This window comes from Lepisma saccharinum, chromosome 10, assembly GCF_977018435.1.
Source record: "Lepisma saccharinum chromosome 10, izLepSacc3.1, whole genome shotgun sequence".
NCBI lineage: Eukaryota > Metazoa > Arthropoda > Insecta > Zygentoma > Lepismatidae > Lepisma > Lepisma saccharinum.
Window position 1 is genome coordinate 14,132,597 of NC_139238.1, and position 27,855 is coordinate 14,160,451.

Sequence of the window (27,855 nt, forward strand, 5' to 3'; positions counted from 1 at the left end):
AACAATGGATACTCTGAATTGGAAATGAAACCTAACAGTTGCTGTTGCGTCCCTTGTAACGCTGCCAGATTCATTGAAATAGCTCTGGCCGCAATATCATAGCCAATGTAACATATCTGCCATGCGTCTCTTTTGATGCATGTTAATTGTCAGAATTAATTACTGGAGGACTGGTTTCAATGTCAACATGAATGTCTACATAGATGTTTTTTAGTCGTCCAACAACTATGTCAAGGTACACGTTCATGTGAGCAGAAGGATCACTGAACCTTACTATGTACCTTGCTCCCGGCGAAACTGCCTACTGACATCTCTAAATTACTAACAGATGTTATCGAGATATCAGCCAGGTCACTTTCGGATATGCTTCCAACGTTTTCAGCTAAGGTCACTCTCGTCTGCAACGAAAGAAGTCAGTTCCAGATAGGCTTCTGAGCGTTTAGAGACTAAGTCACGCTCATCTCCAGGGATTGAGGTCAGTTACGGATAGGCTTCCGATATTTCGAGAGCTAAGTCAGTCTCATCTTCAGGGATTTAAGTCAATTCCGATGTACCCATGGTAGCGTAGTGTGGGTGCATTATCGTGTTGCAGCAACATTTGATGCAGTCCTCCCGGCTTATTCGCTAATTTGTGTTGTTTTCACTTAAAGCGTGTGGAATTCTGAACCTTGCCCATGGAATGAAAATGTCGCACAATGGTTGAATGGTCATATTTGCTATTCTCGGGTCGACTGACGTACAGTCCAGCAGAATTAACTTGAGAGAAATGGCCGCTCTGTGCGTGATGGAACTGCGTTCGAATTGGCTAGAGCGGGGGGCTTCCCGCTCTAGCCAATTCGAACGCAGTTCCATCACTCACAGAGCAGCCATTTTTCTCAAGTTAATTCTGCTGGACTGTAGATTATCTTAGATTAAATCGTTTAAACGGTCTTCATTAAAGCTCGATGGTCTTCCTGAACGTGGAGAATCACTCAAGTTAAAATTGCTCTCGTTGAAATAACAACTCCTTTTTCTTAGCCTGTTTTCCCCGTTCGCTTCTTCCCGTACACGACACAAATGTTTCAACCACATCCCCTTTCTTTGCTCCTCTGTTAAACTCGGACAGAAAAATAGAAAAATATAGAGTCACTCGGGGGAATACGCCCAACTTTTTTGGCAGTTTATAGCTTTGCGAAATGGAGTGTCGCAATAAAAAGGATGTCAAATGAAAGCTACATGTTTTGTTATTCTTACCTATAAGTTTTATTACTGTAAGTCTTATAGCAAGGGAACCATAGAAAAATAAACAGATGAACGTCAATTTGGGAAAATCACCCCGTGTTCAGAGTAAAATGCCCACCCGTTAGGGGTAAAATGTCCAATACAAGAAACAATTGTTGTAATACTTGACATGACATATTTAAAGGAAAATAATACACAGCATTAACTGGAAGATTATTAACGTTTGTTTCGTAAACAGAACATCATTTGTACAGACAAGCATAGCGTTTCTAACAACATTTATTTTGAATTTACCATTTATTTATTTTATTTATTTATTTATAAGCAATCCCATAACAGAGCAATGCTACAATTACAATGGGATATTACAACAATACTCACATTATGCAACACAAAAAAAGAACAAAGAAAATAAAATTAAAATAAAAAGATAAGCCTCCATAACCTCTTTTACTGTTTACATTTGTGAGAAATTGCAATGCACTTTGGACACATGGACGTGAATTCGGTACACTTTACACGTTTCTCACATATTAACAAGATTTTTTTGTTATTATATATTTCTTTTTTTTGTGTCCGAAATATTGTTTTGTTTGACAGTTTATCTTTGGCATGTTTTAGCTTCGAATGTTAAAAACTTTAAAATGTAGTTTGTTTTAAATTTTAAAATATAAATATTGAAAGTTTTGCTCAAAGTTACGGCAATTATTAAAGTGAAACAGGTCTAATATTTTAAATCTACTTGCGTAACATAATATTCATTTACAATTAAAATGGCACTAATAATATTAAGTGTTAAATAAAAGCAGACTTATTGATTAATAATGTGCCTTAGGCACAAAAAGTTTTTTGCAGTATTAAAAAATACTAGCTCAGCAAGTACATCACTAAAAATTTATTGTTACACTTCAGAAGAAGGTAGATAATTATATTAGCAAAGTTTTATTTTAAGCGCCAGTTATTGAGGATATTTTTATATGAATATGTAGACGTCGACGTCAAGATTTTTTTTGCGCCCCAATAACAAGTATTTTCCTTCGGATATTGGATAGCTACCAAAATCCTGGAAATCCATTCTGCCATCGCAGAATGATTATGATTAAACCACAACGGTTTTAGTTTCAAACTTTGCTACAATAATATGCTAAGCATATTTTAGAATGGATAGATTCTTCATTTTTAGTGATGTTAGCATTGTATAAAGTTAATTATCGCATGTTTATAGAGTACTTTATTTTATTTTTTATGGTCGATTTCAAAATAAACGATTGTTAGCAGACGAAAAGTAAACTGATGAGACTTAAATAATAATTATCTTTTAAATAGTAAAGTTTGAACAAATTTAAACCAGAAAAGCCACCAGCAAGAAAAATAAAACTTCAGGCAGGAAATATCGTTAGTTGTAAGAAAGGGTAACTGCGGTTAAGACTAAATATGCACAGGAACTTGTACAGTCAAGAGCAGAAGCATTACATAAATCGTGTCATCTTAACAAGAAACCAAAGTAATTTATTAGTCATGTTCTTCAGAATAAGAATGTTCTTATTAAAACACCCTCGATTGTACTAAACTGCTTGCCTGGTAATTTGAAATAAAATTGGGACATGGTTCAAGTCGCGTCAGCGCGATCGCCAGCAGCAACGTCGCTGGAATCAAAGTTTAAACCTCACAAGCTGAAAAACGGGAGAAGCGCCCAAAGTGTTAACACCGCTGCGGGCGAATCCTCCGCGATAACCAAGCAACCAATCACCGCGAGTCCACCGACGTTATAAACATTAGAGAGAGTAAACAGTACAGTTTTAAACACGTGCATTTTTGTATGGGAGCGACCAAAGTCCAGCTCGGCAGCGGAGAAGCAAACCCCTCTCACTCATCAAACCCCTCTCACTCATCAAACCCCTCTCACTCATCAAACCCCTTGCCATCCCGCAATCCTCCGTCGGTCATCTTTGGACCCAGTCGGCTTGTCACGACACATTTTTTTTTTTTTTTCCAAACGTTGAATTTAGTTTCCAGTCTTGAAGCCGTCGGAATGAAAAATTTGCAACGTAAGAAAATCACCCCGCGTTTTCCTCTTGTATCGAGTTACGCAGCAAGAAGCAGCCACTTCGGCCGCGAAAGACATGTATTCCTTTAACAGGACAACCACGGTAAGGAAAACTTCAATGATAGCAAATTCTTTGTTTGATACAATGTTGCCACATCTCAAATATGTTGCCACTCCGGTGTTATAATTCCCAGAAACGCTTTTACGAACAGAATTTGCTTCAAGCGAAGCAAAGAATTAGAATTAATTTAAGCGATTATATATCTTAACGTTTTATTTCCCAGTAAAAGTATGTGTATTTTAAGCCTCTCTCATCACAATGAGCCAGTACACGTTCAGTTTTTAACAATAGTATAATAATAGGCAAAGTAGAGTTTTAATGTTTATAGCAAGCAATTTTCCATTCAAAAGAGTAGTAGTAATTTAAATTGAACCAAACGGAAACAGGACATTTCTCAAAGCACAAGGGAAATTAAAGAAATAATTTCGATAATTTTAACAAATATTTCATTGGTTTCGTTATGAATTCTCACATAAATATAACTAACCTTATTCAGTATCAATCTAATTACATACCTTATTATTTTATGGTTATTAAATTTCTTTCTATTGTAGTATCGTGGTAACTTATAAATGTTCATACGAGGAATGGCAAAGCATTTGAATTTCTGTATTTGTACTAATAAGTCTGTCTCAACACCCTATTTCCTCATTTCCTGTCTAAGAAATTACAATTTATCCTTTTACCTTATGTCTGCCTACATGTCACAAATGTCAAGAGCTATCAACAGGAGAAGGATTTTTCCTAGTGTATCTATTTGGGAATTAACATGCAGCAGTTTTCGCCAATCACCAGCGAGGAGAACGGGATTCGAACCCGAATCAGCCCATTTTCTCCATAAGAAGAAACTCCCACAACGGACAAAATTCTTCAGTCCCTTTCCCCATCAATGCTCCCGCAAAAGAAGAACAGAAGAGATGCAGAAAAGAGAATAGAAGACATGAAGAGGGAGAACGGAAGAGAGCAGAATACCAGAGAGAAGAATGAACACCGTAGTTTTGTCCCCACAAACTACACACAATATGCTCCTGTTCCGAAAGTGCATCGCTTTTCACAAATATCACGCTACTTCAATCAAAAGTGCAGCTTACATACTCCAAGTCATCACTGTGTGTAAACGTTCCCCAAAAATCTGCCAGTCTTTGTAGATTTTATACCCAATGAAGAAGTAGAAATTCAACAAGCAAGTATCCTAGTGTTTACATTTCACCTCTGTACACTTGCATTACAGAACGTACATGACCCCTCCTAAAGGTCATTCCGCAGTGTTTACGAAAGTGCATTTTTATGTGACATGTAATGCGTCACATTCAACTCTACAACTTTCATGTAAAGCGGTTTTACACCCACAAAGAAGAACCTTCCAGTGTGTGCAACCTGTCTTTTACCGTCATGCACAGAAGTGTACTCAGTGAGTTTCAACGTCTCATTTGTCATTCACTTTTCCATAAATGCACAAACTATGCTTCTCAACGGTGTAATTTTACATGGTTTAAGTTAATATGCTGCATGACAAAATCGTGTTTCGCCAGTGTCTACAATTTTGTAGACCGTTCCTTACTTAGTTCCTTGAAAGAAACGTTGAAATTAAAATCTGTGTGCAACCAGTTGTGCAACTTTTGCACGGGAGTGTACCATGTGAAAATCTTTAAAAGTTGTTTATTCATCATTAAGTACACCGAACAATACTAATCAACAGTGCTTTTGACACATGGCCTTGTCGATCGTTTCCTTACGAGCTTTAAAGAAAACATCGAAGCAAAATTGCTAAGTGCATCAACCTCCAAAGGGAAGTCTCACCGTAACTCGACGGCATGTTTACCCACAAGTGTACATGTGTGCTTTATGGATTCCAAATATTAATTCATACTTACATCCGTAATTCCAGCAGTGCCGAGAGTCATAACAATCCATTGAACTATCGTGACACAACTCCAAACACTTCCAGTGTATGCGTGTACATCGCAATATAAAACAAGAAGAACCAAAGTGGAAATATATTTATTATACACACACACACAAACACTACGTAGTGTATCCACGAATTTACGGTACTTTTTAACTCAAGTGTAAATATGTGACTTATGAGTCCACTTGTGTTGATTACTAACGCACACATGTGTTCACGCCCCTTTTAGGCGACCTCAGGTCATAAGCAGCCATCATTTTTGCTTGGCCACACCTTTAACATGTTATGTCCGTGATCATCACATGTCAATCTTCCGCAGCCATTACAAAATTTACGGTACGCTCATTCCATGCATGATTATGTGAGCGAGTATCAAAGTGCAAGTTAAGCACTGTGCTATTTTTTTTTTTTTTTTACTAAGCAAAGATGCGAGCTTGTTATTTGTTTTTCTTACGGCCAGTTACACCAGACAGTACATTTATGCCTATGACCAGTTCTCGCGTCTGAAGTATCGCCAAGTATTTACACAATTACTATTATGTTATAATTATTTTTTCTTTTCGGTTTTGGCGAGAAAATATGGTTTTATTTCATTTTTATTTTTTTGTATGTTTTTAATAAAAACTTCGATTTATAAGGATAGATCAACATGAACTAACTAACTAACTCTCTAGCCTTCTTAAACCCGAAGGTTCATGGCTGCAGCAACACAGGCCTTCCATCTGTTCCTATCTTGAGCAAGTTCTATATACTCTTTTCCATCCCTACCGATTTCCTTTAGGTCCATCTCAACGTTGTCCCTCCATCTTCGTCTTGGCCTTCCTACAGGTCTCTTACCATCTGGTTTCCCAACAAGAATCCTGTAAACTCCTCTTTCCTCTCCCATTCGTGCCACATGGCCTGCCCACCTAAGTCTTCTTGATTTAATTATTCTAATAATATCTGGACATGAGTACAAATTATGTAGTTCTAAATTATGTAACCTTCTCCACTCACCTGTCTCCTCATCCCTTTTAGGTCCAAAGATTTTCCTAAGGATTTTATTTTCAAATACTCTCAATTTATGTTCCTCTTTCAATGTAAGGGACCAAGTTTCACACCCATATAATACTACAGGCAAAATTACTGTTTTGTATATTTTAACTTTTAGTTTCTTAGATATTAAACGAGAAGACAAAAGTTTATGAAGAGAGAAGTAACATGCATTTCCTGAATTAAGCCTACTTTTTATTTCCTCTTTAATATAATTTTCATTTGTTAATATTACTCCTAAGTATTTGAATTTGGAAACTGGTTCAAACGAGTTGTTATCAATAATTAGATCAACATGGATACCTTAAATATAAATTTCAATTCTGGAAATTTTTTCTAGAGGGGGTAATCGTATCAATTTCCTCTAAATTGAGATTTATAGCTAGCCTGAATTCATAACCCCTGTCGCCAGCCGTTGCTCTCTCAGGCATTCAAAGAATGTCACATCAGTAATTTACAAATCAATCCTTCCTGGTCTATTGGAGTTAAGGTGCTGATCAGCTGGCATTTCGAGACAACGACCATGGAAGGAGGAAAGAGAACAAAACAGAGAGCAACGTGTGGTGTGAGGTCTTTCGCCTGGAATCGCCGAACAAGAAGCAACTGAGGAGATTGAGCGATCGAACACGTTTCGGTATGAACAGCTATCAGCGGGGAATTGTATCATCAGAGACAGACAGGTATTGTTACTTCCAACCATGTTGATTTAGACTTGAAGGTATTAATCCGAAAGCTTGTGTTTTGCCATTTCCAAGTGTGTAGTTAGTACCTCTCGCCCATTACCATTAGGCTTACCTTGAAGGGCGAGTGCTCAAATGAGGAGGATGAATGATTAAGCGAGCTACATCACCCACCTCAATGGTTAAGGTTCTTGGTTCGATCCCACGTACTCAAGAGTACGTTACGATACATACTACAACCAAAACACTGGATCCAGTCACATTGCGGTCCTTTCTTATCATAACAATGCCCATGGAGATATTGTACTTAATTTCTGTGGGCATATCACTCCACAGCTAAAAGCAGAAAATTGAATCTCTGTGTTGACAACTCTGAGCACCATGCGGCAGTTTCACTCTGCAGATATGTTTTCCTGACTCTTGATCTTTACACCAAATATAATTCAGTTTCTTTCTCTCTTGGGAATATTATTGCACACTCTTAATACAACAACGTCAAAAAAATTATTACCTCATGAAATTAACCCTGAATGGCTTCAGATTCTTCTCACAAGCTCTCAACCTGCTGCCTCGTCTCTCCACGAGTCGGAGAGTTGCCATAACATTAACGTTGCGCGAGATACGAGGGGGTGGGCATTGAACCCCGATGGGCATATTCCCCCGAGTGACTCTATCGGAAGTGTTATTTTATTTCCACTTGTTGTTCTTTAGCTCACAAATAACACTGCCTTCCTTCAAATCTGCAAAATTCAATGATGCGTATTCACAAGCACAACAATGTCACTCCAATTGACAAACGTTAAACAAACTCTCTAACACCGCAGTGTTGCCATACCAAACTAAAAGTCTAAGAACATATGCATCAACCCAATAAAACGCAGCAAACTTGTACAACCTTACGTTCAGAAATGAACTACATAAAAAATAAGGTTTCCAATTAGACTCTCCGTAGTAAAAATGACTCGAAAGGTTCATGGTAGCTTAATTGAAGCCTCGTTCCTCTCTTCTACGGAAGTTTAGATAAATATCTTGTACGGAAGAGGTAGGTTACAACCGCAATATGCATATATCAGTGGTTTCTGTAGGGGCCGCAGAAAGGTTATCTAAAATAAGGGCACAGTACTTTGGAAACCACTTCAAGAAGAGGCAGAATGAATAATTTTCATTTATCTCCGGGTTTACGTAACGGAGGCTGGGAACTAATCCCAGATGGCACCACTTTTCGGGCTAAACAAAAACTTGAGTATAGTTTCTGGAATATTAAGAAGCAGCTCGTGCGATAAGGCACTCTTGTGCCCTGAAGTAGGATAGAGTTCAGTGTCAGGGGAATAATGCTCATGAATTTTAATTAAACCTCTTAAATTTTCCGCTGTTTTTCAAACACTTTGGAAGCCAAGCTCAGTCGCCTAGCAATTAAGTCCCTAAGGCCTCATCCACCTTGGCGGGTGGAAAAATTCCAACGTCTTTATGTTGGAGTAGAGGCTTGTTCCTGGAACTGATGCCTGATATACAGAGCAGATAAAAAGATAAACAAGAACTTTCTTTAATCTCATAATTTGTTGCAGTATCGCGCACGAAACTCGGTGTTTCACTCGTGAAAATGGTCTCGGTGCGGTAATAATTGTACTTCGAGAAGTTTTTGTAACGCTCAACTTAGAGAATGCATACTGTGTATGACAAGATCACGTCCTTGTTTTTTTTCTAATTGATGAGTTTTAACGACTGAAATAGTATTTTCAGAGTGGCGGTGATTTCTTTCTCACTAGTTCTTTCACACACACACACACACACTGTGTTTTGTGGTGATTCAAACCTGGAGCCCGTCAACTATCTCAGCGACGGTCGCTGAGCAAGATTTTCGCTCGTTGAGCAGACAGATCACTTACTTGACGCTGTTTGCTCATTGATCAAAATATCAGTGCCTTTGAATAATCTGTGGTCAATGTGGCTGCGTCGAGTGGACAAGATTTCGGTGTTTGAAAAGCTGTTAATTATGGAAATAGAATAGTTGATGTAAACAAAACTGTCGAAATTTTCATTTTCACACCCTTGCACAACTTTCCAAAACTAAGATGTATATTTAATGTTTATTATTTGGAATAAACAACACTTTCATTTTAATACAATTACAAAAACTGGAATATTACATCACCTTCTGTTACTTGAACTTCCTCTCTAATTACGCTATATCGCAACCCGTTCATCACTAATTCATAAGTGTTCCCTCATTGGTCGCCACGCCACTCGTAGCTCGCCATCCCGCTATCCTCATACAGTTATCCTCTTCTTCCCTTTGCCTCACGAGATCGTAACACAGAAACGCTATATTCTGTGGCTCAAACCTGTGGCGAGCAAGGTTCAAGTTCGCTCAGCGATCAAGTGAGAAGCGCTCGCGGAGCAACGCCTATTTGGCCGTCAAGTAGCTGAGCGATCACGTTGCTCGCTGAGCGCTCAGATACTTGACGCGCCCCTGTGGCTGCATAGGTTAAGGGCAGGAGGATTAGTTTGTTTCCAGTCAGACGCGAGAACCTTAAACGGCTCCTCCTCCACCGATCTTTCGCTGCGACGAACTGGGAGGAAGAGAGGTCTGTGCACTGGATGGTTGTAGGAGCGGTAGAAAATCTAGCATTACGCTATGGGAGTATTATTTATACTTGTATTTTTCTCTTGAGAATATCAAACTTCAGATGTATCAGAAAAAAACCATGAACAGAAAGAGGGCAGGTTAAGGATTTGATTGGCAGGCGGAAAGGTCGAAACTTCCATTTGATTAGCCGCAACTTGAAGTTGTTGCGTTTTTTCTCCATAAGGAATGCCTAGGATTCTGACAAATATTTTTCATCATATTTTTTCAAGCATCGTATCTAGCTTAATCACAGGCCTACCAAAATTGACTTTTAAAAAACTTTTTTTTGTGAATTCAGCTGAATTTTATGTTTCTGAGTGTGCTGAATCCAAAACACGATTTCCGTTTTTCTCTATCACGTACAGTTTTTTTTGCAATTACTGATTAAATACTTAATATACTCAAGTAAAAATTCTTATATATACAATTATATGAACAATGTAATTCACCCTATTTACATACCAACCCTCTAGAATGTATTTAGCATCATGATTCCCATACTAATATTTTCTAATTCTGATAAAATACTTAGCATACTCAAGTAAAATTCTTACTTATATACCTATACAATTATATGACCAATAACAGGGACGTCGGAACTTATTTTGGAGTGGGGAGGCAGGTTTTCAAATCCGTCAACCAGATTTTACAATCTCTTCCCCCATATATACAATGTATATATATATATATATAGTTATTTAATATATGAATATCCACAATGGCTCATAAGAGATAAGAGGAGGCCGATAAGCCTCTATTACGGTTTATTTTATTATTTATAATTCCATTAAACGGTGCTTAATGCAAGAAAAGTTAAATATTATGTCTTACGATAATTACAGCAAAATTTCCATCCCTGCCTGGTACTCGATCTTCGCATGCAGTTAGGCATGATGGTATTGACTGAATGATCGATTTGATTTGAGAACACCTTTTAAGCTTCTTTTACAGGAAATAGCCTCCAAGCTTCTTTTTCATACTCTATTTATTTATTTATTTATTTATTTGCCTTCTACAGAGAAAGGATATCTCCAATTACAGAGGCATTAATATAACATAAATAATGTGAATATGAATATAAATGGGATTAAATAACATGCATACATATTACATAGTTATTAACTATAACATAAGTACACTTATATATCGTAGAGTAATGACGTGCTCGCACACACACACACACACACACACACACAACACACACACACACACACACACATATATATATATATATATATATATATATATATATATATACACACACACACACACACATCTACATATACATACACACATACAAACATATACACAACACACATAAATTATTCATATATCCTCAACCAATATTATCACCTTTCACATGAGGTGTACAGAATAAATATGATCACAATAAGATAGAAACAACAATGAAATAAATACATACACATATTAATGGGCACATATCCTTAAGCTTATCTACATACATATATTTACATTATATATATACACACACACACACATTTATGTGGATATAGGGATACATATAGAACATATTCGGCAATAATTAATAAATACAATAAATAATCAACCATTTGTGAAAGTATCTCTGTTAAGTGTGGCTTTGATAGCATTTTTATATTCCAAAATGTTAAGATTCAAGTCAATATTTGGATTTGTGGATGTTATTCTATTATACATACTACTCATTCTAATTAATGGTGATTGTTTGTACTTTTCAGTTTTAGGGATATTATATAGCAATAAATTTCTTTTTCTTAAATTACATGTGCTAGCATTGAAACATATTTGGTGAAGAAACTCTCTATTATCCAACAATCTAGTTATAATTTTATAAAGAAATATCTGTTGTCCTAATTCTCTTTTATTGCTGAGTGTCATAAATGAGAATTCCTTCAGTAAAAGGACATATGAAACTCTGTTTGCGTATGCAGACATGTTGTACCTCTTGCAATATAGGTATCTCAAAAACTTTTTTTGCACTTGTTCTATTTGTTTTATGTGGGTTTTGTAAAGTGGCGACCAAACAATAGATGTATATTCTAGTTTGCTTCTAACTAAGGCACTATACAGAAGCTTAATAGAAGTAGAACTGCTAAAATTGAGACAATTTCTTATCAGTAAACCCAAAGATCTATACGCATTATTTATTATATGAGATATATGTTCATGAAACTCTAGTTTACAATCAATTATTACTCCCAGATCTTTAATACTTTTCACTTGTTTCAGTTTTTCCTGATTAATGAAGTATTCATAATGTGTGGTATGTTCTGTATTTGATATTATCATAAAACAGCATTTCTTGATTTTGAGTCCAAGATTACTTTTAACACTCCACTCAAACAAGCTGTTTAAATCTGTTTGTAGTTTCATAACATCCTGGGGCCCATTAATTTGTTTATATAACTTTACATCATCAGCATACATTAAACAATATGAATGTTTAACATGTAACGGTAAATCATTTATGAAAAGAATGAAAAAACAATGGTCCTAAGTTGGATCCTTGAGGTACCCCTGACTGTGCAGTATACATATATGACTTAGCATTTTTATATGTTACATACTGTTTCCTATGATTCAAGTACGACTCAATAAGAGATAAAAAATTATGTGTCAACCCAAAGCTTGAAAGTTTTTTTAACAAGACATCATGATTAATTTTATCAAATGCTTTGGAGAAATCAGTGTAAATTACATGCATACTTGAACGATCATGCAATATGTTATGTGCATATTGGACAAAATTAATTAGATTCGTTGTTGTCGATCTACCAGTAAAAAATCCATGTTGACTTTCACTTATAAAACTCTTTACATGATTAAATATTCGCATATATATAATATGTTCAAATACTTTTGCTGGTGCACATAAAATTGCAATGGGTCTATAATTTTCTATATTTCTAGAATCTCCTGTTTTTAAAATGGGGCAGACTTGCGTTAATTTCCATAGATTGGGGAAGTATTGATTTTTTATTATTAAATTGAATATTGAACACAAAGGTTTTTCTAATATTTCTGCACATGCTTTTAATACGTAAGGAGGGATTTCATCCGGCCCAGTTGATTTTTTTGGTTTCAATTTTTTTATGGCTTCAAAATATTCTTTAGATGTTATTGTCCTAATTGATAGTTCATAAGGGACTTCCGTTTTAGAATATTCTGATGGATTATAAACACCAGTACTATCTACATACACTGATTTAAAATAGGACGCAAAGCCATTAACAATATGTTGACTCGTTTCAAGTAATTTATTTCCAAAGACCATTGTAGGATTATAATTGGTTCTCTTGCCCCTTTTACTTTGCACAAATTCCCAGAATTCTTTGGTATATTTTTGTATATTTTGTTCTATTTCTTTGATGTAGATTTTGTATGCTTTATCTATCAATATTTTAGTTATTTTTCTAAGCTTTTTATATTCTACCTCGTTATTTACACTATCTTTCTTTCGTTTTCTATGATATTCTTTTAGTTTAATTTATTAATAATTTCTACGGTAAACCATCGTGGATATTTGCTGTGCATATTAGTTTTCTTATATGGAACAGTTTCATCAAATACCTTATTAATTACATTATAAAAATAAGTTATGGCCTCTTCTACATTACCTATTTTGTATAAATAAGCCCAGTCTATACCTCGTAATAATTCGTACATGCGCATAAAGTTTGCTTTACAAAAGTTCCTTTTCAGAGTGATATTATTTTTAATACTCTTGAACTTTATTTCCATAGACACATTTATAATTAATGCAGGATGATGTATATCCTCCTTAACAAGAGGATATTCATCTCTAGATACTGTAATGTTACTATACACATTAGTAAGTATAAGATCTAAGGTTCTGTTATTGCCATTCTTAACATTGTTTATTGAATGTAAATCATAAAAACTTAAAAAGTTTTGCAACAATTTATAACAGGGCCCACCTTCTTGTAGATTGTATGAACAGTCAGATATCAACGGTAAATTAAAGTCTCCAATTATAAATAGATTATTTTGTAACTCTTCTTTGCATTCAAACAAATTGTAAAATGATTTATAGATATCAATTTTGGAAGCAGGAGAGATATAGATCCCGATTATATAATACAATTTGTTACATATAGAGACTTTAATACATAACATATCAAGATTACATTTTAGATCAACAACATCTGAAGGTATTTTATTTTTAACTGCAATAAGAACACCACCTCCTTTATGATTACCAGTTTTATCATGACGAAAGACCCTATAATTATCATGAAATAATTCACTGCTTAGGACCCCATCATGTAACCATGTTTCTGTTAAGACAATAATATCGTATCTACTTGCTATATTATTTACATAAAACTCATAAGTTTTTGTATTGAGACCCCTCACATTTTGATAGTAAACCATAATATCAGACGAAGCCATTTATTGCTTCAAGTTATCTATGTCATCAGTTATTACATATACATCCTTTTGTGAAGCCATTTCAAATTATACTAACTTATCAACATCTTCAATTGTTTTCAGAACAAAAATATCTCGATCACCTTCTCTTTTCTTTCTATTCCAAATTCACGCATTAATCTAGGTATGTCGGAACAAAATACCACGTCATCATCTTGTTCAAAGTAAGATGCAACTCTTTCTTCCTATAGAAACGAACAGTTGTATCTTCAGCCAGTAAATTATTTTCTTTCAATCTAGATGCAAGTAGTTCGGCTTTTTCTTTGGTTAGACCTAGGTCTCTCACAAGGTCACCGAGTTCAGATTGAGTAAACACTTCACGGTTCCGATTTATACCACACTCGAAAGTATCATCTTCTTCACTTGATTCAGCTGGATCAGTATCACTTGACGTGTTTGTGGGAACTACAATATCTTGTACTGACTCTGGAGGTTCAGGTATAGGAAAGCCTGGACCATGAGGGATCGGGTGGCTGGCAGATGGAAGATTTGGGTATACATTGATTTTTTTGTTGTTGTTTTTGGAATTGTAACCACTAACATCAGTGCAACAAAAATAGCAATTGTCACTGTGGTTCGTTTGTTCTCTCCACACCATTGGTATGCCAAATCTGAAACTTCTTTCATTCCCTTTGACCATTTCCTTAAGTCATCTACGCACACATAGCATACTTTGTGCGGTGCCCAACATTTATCTTGGTCGCCCAAGTTAATGCCAAAATATGCAAAGTACACTTTTTTAATGAAGTCTGTGATGTTTTGTTGATGTTTACGTATCGCAAATTGACCACAAATGTACCAGAATGTATTTGGAGAATTTACACAACCACGAGTTGCCATATTGCACAACACAAACTCAAATGAGCCCTTTTCACACTTTGAAATCAACACCACCACTTTTAAATATCGTGCTATTGATGATTCATTTAGTTCAGTGACTTCCAACTTACAGTGGTACGGTTTCCTGCAACAGAAAAGCAAACAACAGTAAGTTAGTGATTTTTATAAGAATCCAGTAAGCCGTAACCCACATTTAGTGGTAAAATTAAAATTGTGAACAAACGGTACGTCCTACACACTTTTTACGCTTTTTTTTATCGTTCAGCACGCAAAAATACATACATAAGTAAGGGCTGAAAGTAATAAGAAAGTTTTTTTGAGGTTGGCCTGTGAATAAGCTTCAAAAAACGCTTCCACTTGCAACATAGGGAGAAATGTATACTACTTTGTACACCATTTGTTTATTTTAGTAGCAGTGCACATTCCGACGATATTGAAATAAAGGCACAACTGATGCGAGACTATCATTCTTTGCATTAAAATAAAAATAGTAAACTTGGTTCCATCATGGCAATTTGACTCAAGAAGTTTCACCGAACAAATTATTTACGTTTCACGAGCATATTTCCTGCTTCGGCAACTTGTTGGGAAACGGTCCGTTTGAAATACTCGTGAAACAAAGTGTTTTGTTAGATCGAGGTTTCGTTTTGATCTGCCGTTTCATATTATGTTTTGGCGTTCTGCAATTACCTGATTCTAAGTGTGGTTCTTTCATGCTTGCAGGAAGTGGCAGAAGAGACGAAGAAAAAGATAGAGAAGGAGGAAATGGAAGCAAGTTTGAAGAAGATGCAGACGGAAGCTATTGCCGCTGATGCCCAGAAGGATCTCGGTAAGAACTAGTCAAGGCCTGTAGATACATAGAGGTAGACAGTCGACGTAAAATACACGAAAACACAAGTGTTAATAAAATATATAACGTGATATAAATAGAGCAGCACAACACCACACATTGTAACGACACAATACAACAGTAGATATGAAAACAGCACAGCACAACAAACAGTAATTATATCAAAGCAATACAGTACATCACACACCGAAACGGTACCACACAACAGTAGATATCGAAACAGCACAACACCATACATCGTAATGGCACAATACAATAGACCAGTGGTTCTCACACTGTGATACGCGTACCCCCAGGGGTACGCAATCAGCTCGGAAGAGAAATGTCGAGAATACCCACACGACATTTTTACTGCAGGTGTGTAGAGCAGACTTCATTGTTTGAGACTTAATAGCATTAAAAATCAACAGGAAAATAAGGCTGATTTTGTCACTGACACTCTTTTCTTTATTTCATATGTTTTGAAATAATATACTCGTTCGAAATCTATAATATACTATATTTGAAGCCGAATCCTCGCTTGAAAGTTTCAGGTGCACAACCCGATATCAAGAAACTGTCAGCTTGTGCAGGGACATCCTTCTCACTAGAAACTCTGATGATTACAATAAAAACTCCAAAATTGTGCTTGACAATTTGTTTACAAACTTCTTTTCGTTGTTCACTATTTTCTTCAACAACTCTGGGGGAAAAAATTTGGAAATTGAAGTTTCTTTCATATACTTCTTAGCATACATGTGTTTCACATTTTCATAAAGATTGTAAACGTGGGATTTCAATGTATATTTGTTTATCATCTTTCCACATACAGCCCAAATGCCATATTGGAGATACACGCCTCCAACATATCAAAAAAGCCCCACCAATCAGGCAGCCAAAGAAAATCCCCAAAACGCACTATTCGAAAACCTATGGTGGGGATAAATTAGACGTTTAGTTACGATTAAAGGGTACAATGAGGAAGAAGTTTGAGAACCACTGCAATGCACCAGGGGTTTTCAACCATTTTGGGCCTGCGCTCCCCTTTGCGTCCTCAAATTAGTCCACACTCCCTCCTTCTGAGAGTAATGAATTATTGATGTACAAAACTGTGCTGTTAGGGTTAATAAATCTAACTCAAAGAATATTTTACAATGCTTTTATTATTACAGATATTAAAAAAATACTAATACTTGTTTTGTTGATAGAACATTTTCATTAATTAATAAAAGTGCTTAATAGGCCTACATTACAAAGCACTCTGCTCTCACTGCAGTTAAAATTTCAAGCTACATCATTTGGTTTTACTTCTTAAGAACACAATTAATGAGTGACAGAGAGAACTATTTGCAGAAGTTTCTTCTCTGAGACCTACACAAGGGGTTTGTGTTTGCCACATCTTTTTTTTGGGGGGGGGATAATTCATGTATATATTTTTCATTGCTCACCACGCTTCCCCAGGGGGGCGCGCTCCCCAGGTTGAGAACCCCTGGAATGGACGATATCAAAACAGCACAAAACAACACCGCACATCGTAATGGCACAAGACAACTGAAAATTCCAAAACAACACAGCACAGCACATTGTGACAGCACATCAGTAGATATCAAAACAGCAGAGCTAGAGGCCCGACTTCTTGTCCGAGCGCATCGAAGGATCAATTCGTGACTCGGCGATTCTTCCCGTCCTTGATTTGAGCGTTATTTTGTGAGTGTCTCTTCATCAATATAATTTAATCATTCATCGACATCGTCGAGAATAGCCAAATGTGGCTGAAATTCAAAGAAAATTTAAGAAAAACGCAAATGTAAATGCAAAGTGTAACAAAATATAACGCAGCGCCGCACAGGGTTTGACGGTAGAAAACATAAACTTTTTCACCAAGTGGCTTGCAGGAGTGGTTAAATGTACTGCTTCTTTTTCAGCGTCGGGTCAAACTTTGCGGCCAAACACATTGCCTGTTTTTTCTTTCCTGTAGATTTCCTTCGGTCACTCAAGGCGAATGTTTGGATGGTTTCTTTAACGAAGGCGGCACAGTTGCTTTTCATGTGTCTCCTCTCTCCACCTTCAATTACTTATTTTCACTGTCGCCCTTAACTTAACAGTACTCTAGCGCCAATTAGAAGTACAATAATTTGCTTGTTAATGCAACAGCAGTTAGACCGATGTTATTTGATTGTTTTTAATGAGTATTATAATTGTGCTGTATAAATTACACAGTGCTACCAAATTCGTTGATTGTACGTTATGGTTAATACGAGAAATAACCAGCATATTGTTAAACTAGAACGGATAGAAAACATCTACAATCATTTGGTAGAAATAAGCAAGTGTTGTTATTAACTGTGTAGAATAAATTATTAACCAGGAAAACTAATTATGTGGCAGGAAATAGAGAATATCATAGGAAAATTAACATGTGACAGGATATAGAAGCATCTTCCAAGTAAATAAACATAGAAATTTTTCAGGAAAAATAGGCAATTGGGAAGGAAAATAATTCAGTTGGAAGGTAAATAAGTCAACTGGGAAGGTACTGCCATCTGCCAGAGAAATATGCAACGACGACATCCAGTGCCTTAACAGTAACTTAACCGAAGAGGGAGGAGGAGCTGCCAATCCAACCACCTCTTCTTTATCGACTTTTGAACATTAAATATTTTCATTAAAAATGAAAAATACATTTTCATTGTTCCCTAGCATGTTCCCAAATATTACTAGGGAGACAAAATTCACGTGGTGGGTGTGCAAGGGAAGCACCGTCCCGACCCACCATTCGGGCTTGGCATACGTCATTCATGGAAACGGGTAGTGTTTTCCATAAACAGGGGGCGGGTCAGTCATCTGTGTCAGACGCCAACTTGGACAGGGTGCGGCAGGCATTTGCAAGGAGTCCAACAAAATCATTGCGTACGGCAGCCAGAGAGTTGGCAAATGCCACGAGCAACAGTGCACAAAATGGTGGGTTGGGATAGTGGTTCCCTTCCATACTGTGTCCGAAAGTTTCGTTGCACTTGGTTATCGGACTTCCTCACGCTACACACTGAGCTTCTTCCTGTGGCGTCCACATTATTCGTCAAATCTGCGTCACCTGGAAAATAAAAGAACTTTGAGTTTTCTTGTCACATGTTGAAAACAGTTTGTCATTATCTAGTATAGTTTTTAAGTTATTCAAAAGAAAAAAAAAGTGCTCCCCTGTGCATAGCACCACGCCATGAAGGCGTATAGGGGGTGTGGGGGTAACGCCCCACACTTTCTTCATCCGGTCGTGAGTGGGGGTGATGTGATCAGCATCACGCCCCTGACCGCCTTTACCCCTGAGGGTTTCCCCCAGGTAGCCATGTTATTCGACGCTGGGTGGGGGTCGGGGCCGCTTCCATCGTTAGAAAAGTTCCCGCATTTGAACCGGCCGGGGATCGAACCCGGGACCTTTAGCATGGTAGTCAGACGCGTTACCGACTGAGCCACCGCGGAAAAAAGCCATGTCAAGAATCAGCAATAAAAGGCCATGGATGTTCCCAAGGTAAAATATTCCGGAGGTAAAATAGTCCCCCGTTCGGATCTCCGGGTGGGGACTACTTTGGGAGGTCCCAGGAATAAGGATAAGATCTACGTTAGAAATAAGGATATTAAATTAGGCACCTGGAATGTTCTGTGTCTTTACCGGCCTGGGGCATTTCAGTGTATAGTTAATGAGATAGTTAAGTATAAATTAGATGTAATAGCTGTCCAGGAAGTTAGGTGGCCAGGAGAAGGGAATTGTAAAATTAAAAATTATACTTTTTTCTATGGTGGTACTGAAAATCATAATTTTGGAACAGGCTTTTTTATAAATAATAGAATTATCTCGGCTCTTAAAACAGTAGAATTTATTAATGATAGGATATCATATGCAGTTTTGCAGGGTAGGTGATGTAAAATTATTTTAATAAACATACATGCACCAACGGAAGATAAAGATGATAATACTAAAAATGATTTTTATACAGAGTTAGAACAGGTCTTTGATAAATTTTCTCAGTATGATATGAAAATTCTGTTAGGTGACTGTAATGCACAGATTGGCAAAGAAGAGACATTTAAACCCATGATTGGTAAAGAAAGTCTTCATGAATTAAGTAATGATCTGACAAATTTACAATTCATGATGGGTTGAAACATAGAGATGCATTATCTCCATTGCTCTTTAATTTTGCCTTAGAATATGCTGTTAGGAAGGTAAAAGAAACTAAAGAAGGACTAAAATTAAATGGTGTGACTCAGTTGTTAGCATATGCAGATGATGTAGACTTACTGGGGGATGATGTGAATACAATTAAGAATAATGCTAAAATATTTTTCAAAACTGCTAAAGAGATAGGTTTGGAAGTTAACAAAGAGAAAACTAAATATATGCTTACAGGCCGAAACCAAGTGTTAGGTAATAATCAAAATCTAATTATTGATAACAACTAGTTTGAACTAGTTTCCAAATTCAAATACTTAGGAGTAATATTAACAAATGAAAATTATATTAAAGAGGAAATAAAAAGTAGGCTTAATTCAGGAAATGCATGTCACTTCTCTCTTCATAAACTTTTGTCTTCGCGTTTAATATCTAAGAAACTAAAAGTTAAAATATGCAAAACAGTAATTTTGCCTGTAGTATTATATGGATGTGAAACTTGATCCCTTACATTGAAAGAGGAACATAAATTGAGAGTATTTGAAAATAAGATCCTTAGGAAAATCTTTGGACCTAAAAGGTATAACGATAAATAGAACGTGATGAAAATAGAAGAAAGTGTGACTAAATATCAAGAAGACAATTCAGTCCAATCTATCTCTCAACTAATCATTCACTTTGATAAATGTCCTCGGTTAAATATGAAGTCTTGGTTGGCACATTATTTTATGTATATAACTGTCAAAAATTCAAATCAATGTTATAGCTCAGTAGGTAGCTACGGATATATGTTGAAAAGGAATACCAGCTTACATATGAAGAATAGTGCTTATATAATATAAAATAAATATTTTTATAATAATTACATTGATAAAATAACTAGAAATAACAAAAGTTACAAGAGCATCAAATTATGCAATTATTTGAAAGAACATTTATAACATATAATGTTATTTATATGAAGAAAACACTTCTTTACTGTCTCCTTGCGAGGCATAGCAAGTCCTTCTCTAAATATTTTGGCATCTATCAGTTCTACAGCTGAGCACACTCAACATGTCAAATTCCTCAATCAGGTCTACAAGATGACTTCCTTCAATTTTCAAAACTTCACATTTGGCTTATTCACATCCAAAATGCAGAAAATATTTCACTCACTTAGTCTTATTTCTCATAACATTTCATTTTAGATAATGAAATATTCATTTACTAGTTAGTTAATGCAGATGCCAGCAGATAATAATTTCCTGCTTCCAATTTTCAAACTAGGCACTTTTCACCAGTCCCAAATCTTTCCTTTTTCTTTTGAAAGACTATTCCATTATAAAAGCATTTTCAAGCTTCTATCATCAACAAAATGTCTCTATATAGTTTAAACAAACTATTAAAGATTAACTTATCAAGTATAATCTCTCAAAATATCCAGATTTATACCAATATCAAACCTTCCCCAACAGCCACCTTTTTACTTATCTCCCATCCATCATGAGATTTCTCCAAGTCCCAGACAACTAGTATTAGAGCAACTAGTTCAAGCCAGATTTTTTAGTATGAGTTATCTTCAATTGTTTTTGTTTTATATTTTTGTCCATAAGTGCTTAACAGCTTGAATGTTTGTGTAGTAAATGTACATATTTGCTCTGTTACTGCTATTTTACTATGTATATCACAATATACTTATCTAATGATTACAATTACCATTTTTTGAATGTTGATACAAAATACCAAGTATGACATCATATTATACATTGAACAATTTTAAAGAGTTGACCTTTGTATATAAATCTTGATGCCAATGCAAATGTACATAATTTCAATAAATTTAATTATAAATTTGAAAGTATCATATCTTTCTTGTCAGAAAGAACACATATGATTTAAAATATTTGTTTTTCATTTTGTCAGTCAAAAATAACTGTTATGAATATGAATTCAGAATATTTCACAATTTGATAATTTTGTCATGATATACAAATTGGCTTTTTTAAACATTATATTTAATGGAATAGGTTTAAGTAGTAATTTCAGACATTTAATTGTATTATTTGAATAAAATTTTGAGCAATCATATAACTAAATTATTATAAATATTGCACAAATGTGGAACTTTGGACTTAGCCTAACCTTTTTCAAATGGAGTTATGACAATGTATTATTTTTATTGTCATAAAGGGATGAGGAGACAGGTGAGTGGAGAAGGTTACATAATTTAGAACTACATAATTTGTATTCGTGTCCAGATATTATTAGAATGATTAAATCAAGACGACTTAGGTGGGCATGCCATGTGGCACGAATGGGAGAGGAAAGAGGAGTTTACAGGATTCTTGTTGGGAAACCTGGTGGTAAGAGACCTGTAGGAAGGCCAAGACGAAGATGGAGGGACAACGTTGAGATGGACCTAAAGGAAATCGGTAGGGATGGAAAAGAGTATATAGATCTTGCTCAAGATAGGGACAGATGGAAGGCCTGTGTTGCTGCAGCCATGAACCTTCGGGTTTAAGAAGGCTAGAGAGAGTCAAGTCTAAAGTTGTAAAGATAATTTATGGACACCCTGTATATTTTTTTTAATGTTTAGTGAATGATAAAATATATGTGTGACACTTATGCAATAATTGGTTCTTATTTTTTTACGGTAAATTTTGTAATTATTATAAAACGTCACCCACATAAACAATAAAGGAAGCACTGATTCAATAACAAATTGGTTTCTTGAATTTTAGTGTTAAAAAAATGTGTGAACATCTGAGCTCTCTCAGGTACTTGTACTGCACGGGTAAGCTAGGGCTAACCCGAGAATGGAAACTAGGAAAAGTGGTGGTGAGTGTCGAAGCACAGAGTACGCGTCATCCGACGAAAAGCCGCCAGGAAGACCTTTGACCTCACAGAGCTGTCGCTTTGGGATAGAGTTAACAAATGATTAATGTTCCGGCATGTCGAAGATCAAACCTGTCTCTGTTTTCACAGGAGAATTTGGCTCATTCTTCGATCCGCTGACGGACTCACTCCGGCATGGTTTTCACTTTTTAAACTCAAGCGTGACACAAACCCCGCCCTACTATCGGATTAAAAATTATGGATACTTGAGTTTGGACTCCAATTAAAAATTTACCAGTAGACCTACATTGAAACGAGTTAGCATCTAAATTTAGCTTATTCAATTCTACGTCAATCTATGGTAACCAAATTTCTTTTCGAGTATGCCTTCGAATTTTCTACAAAAATGGACCTTTTCAAACGACCGATCTTCATGAAATTTAAATACAGTGCTGGTAGAAATGTTTTAAATACAATTCTTAATTTTCTGAATTTTAAATAGGTTAGAAAATGTTATCAATTTTGTGAAACAACTTTTTCTTAGTTTTGGAGTAGTGCTACAAATACGATCCTTGTCTTGTTTTGAAGATCTATGCAGCTGTTTCTGAAACCTATTATCATTGTCAATCTACATTCTGGCAACTAGGGACTTGCAGAATGCTTTTCGTCGTTGCTTTCTTGACACTTGGCAGGAAGAGAGGGTTGCGGTAACGGGGAACAAGCTTCACGCTATTAAGCCCACCATAGGTGCATGGCGTTCCTCGTCGCGACCCTCACGTCGAGAGGAAGTTCTTCTTACCAGACTACGTATTGGACACAGCCACCTAACGCATGGTCACTTGCTGCAAAAGCGGGACCCTCCAATGGGTCGTGTTTGTGACGTTATTTTAAGTATTCTGCATATTCTTGTTGAATGTGCCGAATTTGCTTTCCTCAAGCAGACATTTAATCTTCCGAACTGTTTATCATCCCTGTTGATGGATGACGATCAAATTTTATCAAATGTTTTTAGCATTTTGCGAATAGTTGGACTCTTTCACTGTATGTGAGAAAGCTTTTAGTTGATTCTTAATATTTTAATATGTTGTGTTTGTTTTGTGCACGTCCCTTTACAATCTTGTAATTTTAATTTTTCCCAAGGAGCTCTTTACACCTCTTGCTTTAACATATTCAGAAATAATTTTGGATCAGGGGATATTTCCCCGTATACGCGTATATTGAAGGCTGCAAAATGGCCTAAAGTGCAGACGGGCTACAGCGGGATTGCGAACACCTTTCCAGTTTTATCAGTGGTATCTGAAAAGCCGTTGATAAGCTGTCAGAATGTACATGATTGCGCACAAAAAAATGAGGCGATGTTGTCAGATGTAAAATGTTCTCAAGTCGTTCTCACTTCTGTTGTGTTTAACCTAACCTAACCTAACCTAACTTCTCTCTCTCTACTTGTCTAATGAAAAAAACAGGGTTTTTTCAGTGGCAATGTTGGATCAAAATCTTTGGGCAAAACAGGTCAGTGAGATTTGTGCGCAATTCTGGATCTAAAGTGTACGCAATTCCGTTGCGGCGGTGCCGACGCACCCAAAAATTTTAATCCAATCAATCAATCACATTGCGAAACCGATATTATAAAAAGTTTTGTATTCAACAGAATAGAGATGTCTGTTAAACGTGGCAACACCGCACATGCTGTCGCTTCAGCGATGTTCGTTAAACAGTGGAAACTTCGGGCTGTCACTACTATACTAACCCTTTTCAATTTATATATCTGTATGTGAAAATGTTAGTTAACATGCAATAAACCAGTTAACATGAGAGAATACGCCACCGATATCCACAGAGGATCATATTGGCTTTCGCAGCGACTCGTTTCACCGCGATAATGCAGTTTCCTGCGTGTATTACGTGGAAGAGAAGTTTACTCGTTACGTTAGCCACAAATCAACTCCAACCCAACTTGCATTGCAAAGCGAGCAGTCCAGAAGCCACAGGCATTGTCACTTTCTCGCAAGTAAAGCGTTTAAAGCTGTATTGGAAATTCTCTCTCTCGTGTGGATCCTGTCACCTCGAACGGATGCTAAAATACCCCCCGAGGCGCGAATCCCTTCGTTGCGTCTTCTGGGAACCAAATTAAACGCCCAACTGGAAGGCAGTGTTGCCAACCTCGGAGCAAGAAAAAATACTGTCTACACTGTGAAAGTATGCTAAATGATGCTATGTACTACTAGGATCGATTCTTTCTTATTATTAATAAACAATCATAATGCTATTATTAATAAAAAAAATTGTTATGTTTTTCCGACGTTTGTAGTTATAAGTTCAATTTCTGCATCTACTTTTGGAGTCTTGAAATATGCGTTACTGATTTACTAACAGTAGTCATGTAATGTAAATTTCTGCTCCTAAATTAACTACAATTGGTCAACATTGGACTGGAAAAGTTGTGTGAAAAATCGCGAACAACGAACAAAGCATGCTAGTTTTAATTGACCGCCCCCTCCCCCTCCAAACCACACACTTTCTACAGATTTTATGCCATAAAATGTTCCTCTAGAGCTAAATTGAGGAGGATAAACAATGGATTGCAAAAAATGGAGGGGGTCAACTGACATGTGGTGGATAGAGTTGTTTACCGCAACAATTCATATTTATTGTATATATTTAATATACCCCCATCTAGATCAATTAGATGTAATAGAAAAAAACACCAATGCAAGCATGTAAGTAAAAGGTGTCCGATAACATCAAATTCTCCGGCAGCCAATTTCTATATTTTTCACAACAAATTCCCTTTTCGCCGAATATTTAACCTGGATTCCCCTTCACCAAGGTAAAATTCTCTTCATGTAGCAACACTTCCTCTGCCAAGCGCCGCACAGGAACACAAAGAAACAAGCAGTTTTCTCCCGTCAGCGCTGTGTTTGAGATATATTCACTCCGAGAAGTAGATTGAGTTTGAGTTTTTAAGTCCACTTTATGCAGATGATGTAGACTTATTAGGGGATGATAAAAATACAATTAAGAATAATGCTAAAATATTTTTCAAAACTGCTAAACAGATAGGTTTGGAAGTTAACAAAGAGAAAACTAAATATATGCTTACAGTCCGAAACCAAGCGTTAGGTAATAATCAAAATCTAATTATTGATAACAACTCGTTTGAACCAGTTTCCAAATTCAAATACTTAGGAGTAATACTAACAAATGAAAATTATATTAAAGAGGAAATAAAAAGTAGGCTTAATTCAGGAAATGTATGTTACTTCTCTCTTCATAAACTTTTGTCTTCTCGTTTAATATCTAAGAAACTAAAAGTTAAAATATACAAAACAGTAATTTTGCCTGTAGTATTATATGGATGTGAAACTTGGTCCCTTACATTGAAAGAGGAACAGAAATTGAGAGTATTTGAAAATAAGATCCTTAGGAAAATATTTGGACCTAAAAGGGATGAGGAGACAGGTGAGTGGAGAAGGTTACATAATTTAGAAGTACATAATTTGTATTCATGTCCGGATATTATTAGAATGATTAAATCAAAAAGACTTAGGTGGGCAGGCCATGTGGCACGAATGGGAGAGGAAAGAGGAGTTTACAGGATTCTTGTTGGGAAACCTGATGGTAAGAGACCTGTAGGAAGGTCAAGACGAAGATGGAGGGACAACGTTGAGATAGACCTAAAGGAAATCGGTATGGATGGAAAAGAGTATATAGATCTTGCTGAAGATAGGGAAAGATGGAAGGCCTGTGTTGCTGCAGCCATTAACCTTCGGGTTTAAGAAGGCTAGATAATTAGTTAGTTACTTTATGCCCAGAAAGGCTAATCGGGCTGGACCTACAGTTTAAAGTGGGATCCGAACCACTATGTGCCCCCACCGGGTATCGAACCCGGGACCCCTTGATTACAAAGCGACATCCATAAAATCAGTTCTTTTGAAACTCCCAGTGAAACGTTTCCACATTATGCTAGGTTTTACCATTATGCCACACAATATGCCTATTTATATGTTTTTAGTAGTCCTCATTTTGTGATATTTTCCTGCCTTTGACGTTCTTTTTTTTTTTTTGGAATACTGGTCGAAAGGAAAAGTTATGACCCCCACCAAGCCCCCTCCCCCCCCCCCCGGGTACGCCACTGAACACAAGGTGCTAGATTCCAATGATGTTCCAATTATGTTAGGTTTAGCACCTTTATGTTGGGGTTGGCATCACTGAACTGGTGCGACGGGGCGGAAGGCGGAGAAAACCTGCATCTCCAAGTGTCTCCTGCTAGTTTGGGAAACGACGGCAATAAATAAAGCATTCTCTTCGCTTTTGTCAATGAACGAGTTGTTTGAATCTCATCCGATGGGGCTTGAAGGGGGTAGAAGGGGGTGTGGGGAGATGATTGTTCTCCAGTGGTCAGCGGATTTCGTTGCCCAACACTTCCATCGCAAGCAGCAAAGGGTTGAAAAGTTGGTCCGAATTAGTTTGTACTGGCCTGGGCAGTGTTGCTACCTAATGGCGAATTTTCGTCTGTGTGTGAATGTTTCCCTCTGGGAACAATATGTCGTATTCGTAAAGGAAACTTTCGTACGGGAAGGAATTTACCTTGCGAAAGAGTCTTCGATCGATGAATGGAAATTTCTTGTTCTTGAATGAAATTTTCCCATTGTGAACAAAATTTTCCGTCCGTCATAGAAATTGTATTCTCCGAGAAGAAATTTTACCCTTTGAGAACGGAATTCTTGTCAATAAAGAAAACCTCTATGAATAAATTTTCTCTCTGTGCAGAGAATTTTCCCCTATGAAGGGAATCTCACCCCCTGAAGAATTGTTGCCATCTCTGAAGATTTTTTTTCCCTCTGTGAATAAAATTTTCCCTTTGTAATAGAAGCATTCCTACCGTGGAAAGGGAGTTTCCTCCTGCAATTGATATTTTATCGACCGCTAAGGAAATTTTCCCTCTGTACGAATGAGAGAAAATTACTTTTTGCCCCAATTCTTGACATATTAGCTGTATTGCCAAACAGAGACAAGAAATTTTATGGTTTACAACCATTTTATCTCCTCTACCGTATTATCAATTTTATCAGTTCGTTGAAAAGAAACAAATAATACACTTACTTTCTACACAAATAATAAATAAACCAATTACACTACGAATAGTTATGTGAAATCTCTTGCTTTCTATTATGAT

General features: G+C 36.4%; 1 protein-coding gene across 1 annotated transcript in view; it reads left to right on the forward strand.

Moving 5' to 3' along the window:
* Positions 1-27,855, forward strand: part of LOC145994472 (dynein axonemal heavy chain 1-like) — a 1,132,367-nt gene that overhangs the window by 970,939 nt on the left and 133,573 nt on the right. Inside the window, exon 47 of the mRNA XM_083130607.1 lies at positions 15,592-15,697. Coding sequence (XP_082986733.1) covers positions 15,592-15,697 — 106 coding nt within the window. The remainder of the gene's footprint in view (positions 1-15,591; positions 15,698-27,855) is intronic.